Below are 8,596 nucleotides of genomic sequence, written 5' to 3'. Positions count from 1 at the left end.
GAACACACAGCTGGGTTTGTGTGAACGAAAGCTCTGACCTGCACTAACTTCTCAACTCCATCTTGCCTTGTCAGCCATGTCAGCGCACAAAGCCACAGACCTAAGAAAAAGAAACTGCACGCACATCAAACACACACGTGCACGGTTATTCACCTTTGTCCTTGGGTGGAGTCAGTGAGTTAGATCATCATATCTATGTTTGTTTTTCCTGTGGTGTGTGTTCCCTTGGAGTGTGTGTGTACGTGTGTGTGTGTGTGTGTGTGTGTATATGTTGTGGGTGATTTCTCAACCTCCTGGAACGGCTCTGACTGAGGAAAATAAAGTTCTTCATATGAGCTGGACAAAAGCAAGAAGCCAACACAAAGAGAAGTAAAGACCTTCTCTCTGTTTGGAAACACAGACTGATGATCATATAACATCTGAGCCACTCAGATATTTTGCATCAGCCACATTAAGAGCATCTGTAGTTCACTGCATACAACACACACACACACACACACACACACACACACACACACACACACACACACACACACACACACACACACACACACACACACACACACACACACACAGACTCAGTGGGGGAGACATTCATCATGAACATCAGCATGTAGCTCTCTGCTGAACGCTCTCCCCTCCTAAAGAGCAGGCTGTGCTGTGTACACACACATTATTCACACAAACACACACTAACACTTAGATGGAGGCACAGCTGTGGTTTTGGGGAGGGGGATTTTGGAGCCTGTTTTTTTTTTTTTTTTTTTGCTGATGTGGAAACCACAGCTGAAGATTGTGGTTGTTGTGAACTGTAACAACAAAAAAACCCCATTTTGATAACTCCAAAATCAGATTCTACCTTCAGATCCCGTGTAGGGAAACATTCATGTCTTTTGCAGACTTCTGATAATTCATCTGTCGCTGTCAAACCAAAGCAGGTGAGCTTTGCCAAGTCCTCATGCGCCCGAGTGAGTTCGACAGAACTTCCGTCGCTGAGGACTCACCAGGGCAGACATCTGCTTTGTGCGCTCAGTGAGAAAATCTGATGAAGTTACTGTGCCTCTCATCCATCTATCGCTCTTTCTTGGCCTGTATCCTGCATGTACTGAACTTGGCACCCCTGTGGCCTGCGTAATGGAGCTCATAAAATGTTTCCATGGGATATCGTTGTAAAATCAAGGCAGCCTGATGCTCAGGCACGGCCCTGCATGTGAGGACAATGCGCAGAATAAGATATGGGAATCATCTCTGGCTGACTCTGCTGGCACAGACTTTATTGCTTAAGGAATAAAAGATTTTAAGGTTGTGTGGTGGACTAAATGACTTGTGAATTTTCAGCTTACAGGGGTAAAAACTGCAGATATTTGAGGGGAAAAGGATTTTAAATGTCAGTAAAACAGTTTTTATCTTTTTGTTCGTGTCAAATAGGAACATGGTGAAGTTAACAGCTGTAAACCTGAACACAGTCTGTGTTTATTTGACAGGAGACTGAATGCCTGGTGTGTTTGTTCTAAAATTTCCATAAGCTTGCCCATGTGAGGCTCTGTTTTCCAAGAGGAAGAGGAAAACACCCACGAGAGGACAAACTGAGTAACAGAGAGCTGTGAGATGGTAGGAAAAGGTTTTAAAACTTAAAGAAAGATTAAACGATCTTTCTCATTGGTCAAAGGGTCCAACATGATTATCTGATAATCAAAAGAAAAATTTAACCTCAAGAAAACCAAAGTAAGAGCAGTCTGAGTGTTCAGAGTTTAGGTTTTCACAGAAACGGCTGAAAGTAGTTTGGTTCACTGGAGGTAACAAGCTCATGGAACGCCAGTTATAGGAGAAAACTTCAAGATGGGACCTAAAGTGGTTTTGCAATGACTGAGCTCCTAACAGTGTTTTTTCCACCCAAAAAAAAGGTGAAAGCACATCCTTGTTTGGTCACTGGCGAGCAGCCACGGTATGAGAGGAATGATACTGACAAAACCCACTGTGCAGAGGCAAACTAAGGCTGCCTCAGTATCATTAATGCTCAATAACAACACACTCTCTGCACACACTCCAAATGTTTAATCTCAATCTAAATAACAGCGACGGCTCTGCTGCCAGCATTCGGCAAATGATTGAGAAGTTTGCTCATTTATGAAGTACAAATGCTATCAATGGGAGCTTGGCCCGCAGCCACTGAGAAGGTGTTCGAAAATGGGAGCCGCGTCCTGCGAGAGGAGGCAGGCCTCCCCTCAAATATGTCGACTTCAAAGAGAAACAGATAATTGGAAACATAACTGTGAGCAGGAAACGGCTCGAACAATGCATGTGGCCCTCCCCACCCCGGCTGGAGCCAATTCACACCAAGAGCACTGTGCTCTTCTTCACTCTGCTGACTGTCGCACAGTTAATACTCATTTTAGACTCCACATAAGTAAGAAAGGCAGATCACTCTCCTGCTGCTATGAGGAAAGATTTCTACGTAATTCAGGAAAATAAAACAATGATTTGAGCTGGAAACAAGCAAAAACCGATCCAATCAGTAGTTTTCTTTTTGTTAGATTGAAAGACTTAACACTACATTCATTCACCGCACCGAAACAAAGGTTCTCAGGTTTCTATTCCAATGTGCTGTTGGCTTAATTTTTAGCTGCTTTCCAGGATAGACTGGACTGTAGCTTCTCCTACTGTCATAGAAAAGAATATTTCTGGTTCATATTCCTGTTTACATGTGGAGGAGCAAGGTGAAATGCAGCACTATAAGTGTTAAAGGATAAGGTCAATAGCTTTTATTCTTCCTATGGTTGAAAGCATCTTGTTTGCTGTTCGACCTTTACATCGTCCTGTGTATTCTGTGAGCACTCAGATATGCATCCATTCTGTTTTCAGACCCTGATCCTGACCTGCGGCCTCGAGCGGTGCGTTCAAGTCCATGTCAGGAGCACGCAAACCTTCACAGCCGCCTGGATGTAGTGGAGAAGGTGATGTTTCTAAGCCAACCTCACATTCAGCCCTCAGTGGTTTGAAACCATCAGGATTCAGAATGTTTTTTCCCCCCGGTGTCAAAACTCATGATTAAATGTCAGCTTTTTCTACATCTGAGAGTGACAAAAGAAAAAAAAATCCTCAGCATTTCCTTTGAAGGACAAGATGTTGACAAAGCCATGGCTCTCCGACACCTCCAGTCCCTCTTATTGTGCAAAAATCCCCTTTGATTTCTCAGCTTTTTCCTAAACACTGATAAGTTACTCCAAGGCCCTACATTCATTTCATTTGACAAGCCCCAGACTCACTGTGACCTTACGTTACGAGCTGTTTTGGGCAACTGTATTATTCATATGAATAAGCGATTGTATTATTCATGACTGATGATTCTATTATTCATACAACAACTTATTAATGTATAATTTATATGTCAACCACACAAATATGTCTTCTGTCTCCTGTAGAAAGTGGAGGACACTGTTGAGAAGTTGGAGGTTGAGCTTGCTGCTCTTCTGGATGCCATTGAAGCACCAAAGTGGGGCCCCCTGTTGGATAATACAGGAAAGACAGCTGTGGACATACTGGATGACCCAGGACAGAGGGGCCAGTCCTAAACTAACCAGACACCCATGGAGGAGGGGCTCGACAAGGCTCTTCAACTTGGACTTTGAGGGACTAAATCTGCTTCCAAGACTTGCTGCAAGCATTTTTTTAAATAAATAATGTGGATACATATACTGTATCTGTATATCACAATGAAGTGTTTACCCTAAACGAGGAGGCAGTTCTCTGCACAAAGCCGAGCTAGTCTTCATCATTTACTCTTTCTAATCCTGCGACAGCTTCATCTCTTTTCCAGTCTTATATCCAGCCCCAGATTCTAACCCGCTGCAGTCAATAGTGGCACAGCTCATGTTTACAATGTCTTTCAAAGAGATAAATTCACTTTGGACATCCCTGCTATGTCAGGACCAACCCCTGCTCTTCACCGCCCTCTACTGTCCACTGACAAACTGTGCCTTTAATGCTGTATCTGAGTGAAAATGACAGTGACGCAGATGTAAAATTACTGGAAGGAGTTTTATTTCTTTATCAAAGCAGTTAAAGCAGCATGTTTTAAACACACAGAGCGGCTTCAGTTGGTACAGTAACAAGGCTTTCACTGACTCCCTGTAAAAATCCCGCAGCACAATAACATTATGCAAAATAGGATCACAAGGAGGAAAAGAAGTGACATAAATCACATTTTCTTCTTGACTTGTTTCCTCAACAGGCCACTGAGCTTCAAACTGTATCCACAGAGGTAAGACGTCTACAGTATGGTACGCCTGGAGAGCATCACTCAGGAAACGGCTGAATAGGAGACATGCTGTTGCCGGTCAAACACTAGCACAATGCCTTTTTTTGAAACACCTAACAGCATCCAGAACATTAACACACAAAGGAACATGTCAGGAGGGTTTGCAAGCACAGTCCAATTAGGAATGATCACTGATATCAAGGAGCAAATGCCAAAACCGCAGATTAGTATTGTAACTTAGAGAAAAGCTACACTTAAATTAACTGTCAAAATCATTTTTTTTTATCCATTTACAAATGATTAACATATAATTACACATCCATTTCAAGCCTATGTTGATTCTGACGGTGTGTAGTCTCATTTAATGAGTCTTAGAAATAGCTGAGCTTTCTTTTCCACAAATGGAGACATTCAGTGTTTTAATAATGCAGCAAATTCTGTGTTGGGGTGAAGTGAAAACCTGCCCCAGTTCCAATTTCTTCTTCCTTTGCTGCACAGACAATAACGCAACACTTAACCCACGGCGAAGCATCACACGTAGCTGCTGACCTCATTCCACTCATACAGCGATGGTACGAGCCTGTATACTTGAAAAGAGCATTAAGACAACCTACAGGATGCCAAAAGGTACTGCATATCATCTAAAAATATCATGCCGTCCATATAACACTGGGATTATACGATTTTGTACAGTTTAAAGTTCACAAAACTCACTGTCAAGAAACAGTCACGCAGGTCAGTTATGCTCTGATTTAGACTGTGTCAATAATCAGGTGAGTATCGAGGTATGCTATTACCAAAAGCTTTTGCATGCACAAATCAGCCAGTAAGGCTCAAGCTCAAGGCTTTGGCAAAAACAGGCTTATACTGTAAAGGTACATGCAAATAAAGTACAGGGCTTGTTGCTATTAAATTCATCATATCGTTTGGCAAACTTGGAAGATGCCACTTTATATCCCTTTAAAGAAGCTTCTTAATCTAATCATAATGTATAGTGTTTAAAGAAATAGTTCTACATTTTGGGAAGTACGCCCATTTGTTTTCGTAAGATGAGAAGATTGCTACCACAGATGCTAGCACTAATGCTAGCAAGCTGATCTGAGAGCATATTTACTGCTTCGTTTACCAGTGGTTAACATCAGCACACCAGCATATAACACACCACATGTAATTAATACAACCTTGGAGAATTAATGGGAAAACCTTTTTGAATATTCTGAGCATCTTAAAACAACTTAATTTAGAATATATACATTACATAAGGGGATACAGCCACTAAGAGGATGTTCCTCTATGAAAATCACTTGGACTTTTAAGTTCAACTGTCAACAGATGCCAAGCTAATGACCCGGTCTGACTGATATGAACCCTCCATCAAACTACCATTAAGACAATAAACAAGCCACCGTGAAGCTGTCAATCTACTATCAAATATGTACCATATACTGCAGATCACCATTTGTTGTATATTTGTTAATGCTATGAGTTTTCATTAAGTATTGTAAAATGTTTACAGTACACTGAGACGATTAAAATGATCTTACCTAAATAACAACGCACCAGAATTAAAGCTGTGCTTCATTATCAGACGTTTGGCCAGTGTTTTACTGGGCACCCCTCACATTTAACACTGAGAGTAAACTACATTCAATCCAGAAATGATGAAGTAACTTATGTTATGCTGAAAGCATTCTGAACTGTGGTTTTCACCTCAGTATAAGATCAAAGTACATGCAGCCCAGTTTGTAAGAACACTATATAAATGTAGCCTGACGATGCCTTCGGCTACCGTGGTCTTTCACACAGCTAACACCCTGTAGTCCTTTGAGAGTCTCTCTCCTTGAGAACTAACCTGGCCTGTGAATTCTCCTGAAATTGTCCTTTCTACATTACTGTTTGTGTGTGGACTAAACACACAAGATACACTGTGTTAATCAGTGAGCTTTAAGGGCCCTGGTACATGCTCTGCCCTGCTTCCAGTCTTTATGTTAAGCTAGGATGATGGCCCTTCAGCTCCAGCTCCCTACTTGGAGAGGTGGTATCAATCTTCTTTTTTCATTCTAAAGACAGCAAATAGGCGTACTTCCAAAAACTATTACTTTGAGGTCACCCCCCTTACCTGAAATATATACTTTATACATAATCACAATATGATCGTATAAATGATATTTCACTTGCAGAAGGAACACTGACTTCATGTTATACTGGGAAAAAGAGACATACGATACATTCACACACTCATAGTTCCTTAGAAATGGTTATGCAAATGGTAGAAAAGCTTTGGCATATTTTGCCTACAAGTTGTGCCTGCACACTTGAAAAGAAGAGAAGAATGAAGCAGTGTGAAGCTTCACACAGCTCTTCCTTTAGTTTATATGTCGAGTTCGCAGTCCCACATAAAACTGTGGTGAGTTTAATTACCTACACTTTATGCTATTTACATGGTTTTCATTTTATTAGGCCTTAGGGTTTTAAGGTGGACTTTTGCTACATGTTCCCAGGTGTTCAGACTGAGATTAATGGTGCCACCTTAAATGTACCACTATCACGATGACAGTAATAGACTAGCTCAGATATACAATTTGAAGTACCAACAGGGCACAGCTACACATTTAGGTACAGCCCAAAAACAAACTACAGGGAGATGATCTTTGTACTAACAGAGCACTTAAAGTGATGATGATGTCTAGTGAAGCAAACAGAGTTTTCTAATAGATTATTAAAGGATGTGATTGTTGCTGATTGGTATTTATTCCCCAGAGCAGAGTTTCAGAACGCTCTTTGAACCAGAGCATGGCGCAGGGCTAAAATACTGGGTCGTGGTAAGCATTTCAGAGACAGTGACAAGCAAAACCTTTCGTTCTGACTGCTGCACTGATTTCCCATAAAGTGCAGAATCTCGTCATCCTAAAAAAGCGTGGGGAAAAAAGAATCATTGGCTAACCTTTAAAAAGGAAAATTAAACTGGCATTCTGGCCTATAATGCATTCATGGCTACAATGTGATTAACAAGTACTGATTATCATCAACAGGCACCACTTTAAACAGGTTTACAACATGAAACCAGACGCACTGTCTTGGCAGACTGAGAACAGCCATGAACACTTACTGTAAAAGTGTCTCGCAAAGGTGTTGCAACAGGAGGAAGGCGCTCCGGGAGAGAGTAAAAAAACACTTTTTCCGAATTAGGGCACGCGTTACATGAAAGAGGCTGAGGGGAAGAGGGCTGAGGGAAGAAGACACAGGCAATAACATAAACTGAGTGCCTGCATGTGCTGAATAATTCAGTCGTCCCCATCAGACTTTAAACAGGAAGGCTGAGAGGGGAGGTGTCTCCACCAAAACCACCAACCCCACAAAAAAACCGTGGACTGCTATTGCTCGGGATGTCGTCATGTTCGTGGAGCTTTCTGCTCCTGAACAACACCTAGTAAGTGATACCTTATTTGTCATGCTATACAGTAACATTGCATAGAAGTAACAGAGCTTACTCTAGGGCGGGCAGATACAGTAGGTGGGGAATCTGGAAATCTGCTTCATTCATGCCTTACCGGAAGGATGCTACAGAAAAAAAAAACCAAAGATAAGAGAAATGGTGGGAGCCATTTTAGGTCCTGCTGTGCTTCAAGTTGCCCTGCTGTGCGTTTCCTCCTCTCCTAGCTACAACAGAGGAGAGAGGTGAGAACGTATCTATTGGCATGGCACAAGCACTGCAGCGGTCAGAGAGACCGCTGATCGTCACTGTGAGGCGAGGTGGTGCTAGCAGCTGCCAGGGGAGGAGCAGACCGAGCCGCACATGCTCAGCTTGGAGGAGGACTCGGGCTCCGGCTCGGGAGCGGGATCGGGATCGGGTTCCGGCTCAGGTGCGTCATCATCGGTGGCCCCGGCTTCGGCCTCTCCGTCCCCGTCTCCACTGGCATCATCGCCCCTGGCCTCTGACTGCCCCTCCTCCTGACGTTTTTTCAATCTGAGACCGACCGAGAAACAGACGGAAAAGCGCACATATCATCTTACAACATGTGCATGAATACGTGTATACATGCACCATACATAAACCTCCTAATCTAATCTAAACCTTGTGGGAGAGCTGGCAGACAACATATCCTTATTGTAATGTTTCCTTGATTTTTCTGCCCTTGTGAGAACATTTGGTCCTCAGAAATGAAGGAAAATCAAACATACACATGCAGAAAGAAACAGCTAGTAGTTGAATGTAATGAGAGGCTTTGAGGTTATTATATAGTGCTCTTTCTGCTCTGTATAATTCTAGATATTATGGCCTCCATTATAAATAGAAGTAGACTGCCATTAATTAGAGCAATAGGATATAATAAGACA

General features: G+C 42.3%; 1 protein-coding gene across 1 annotated transcript in view; it reads right to left on the bottom strand.

Moving 5' to 3' along the window:
- Positions 1 to 4,172: 4,172 nt before the first annotated feature.
- The window catches only part of LOC121189653 (serine/threonine-protein kinase 32C-like), a 63,639-nt gene continuing 59,215 nt past the window's right edge, over positions 4,173 to 8,596 (bottom strand). The window contains exon 12 of the mRNA XM_041050000.1: positions 4,173 to 8,225. Coding sequence (XP_040905934.1) covers positions 8,018 to 8,225 — 208 coding nt within the window. The 3' untranslated portion in view covers positions 4,173 to 8,017. The remainder of the gene's footprint in view (positions 8,226 to 8,596) is intronic.

The sequence above is a fragment of the Toxotes jaculatrix genome, chromosome 11 (assembly GCF_017976425.1).
Source record: "Toxotes jaculatrix isolate fToxJac2 chromosome 11, fToxJac2.pri, whole genome shotgun sequence".
NCBI lineage: Eukaryota > Metazoa > Chordata > Actinopteri > Toxotidae > Toxotes > Toxotes jaculatrix.
The sequence above is the reverse complement of the archived record's forward strand: the minus strand, read 5'-3'. Positions and strand labels throughout refer to the sequence as shown.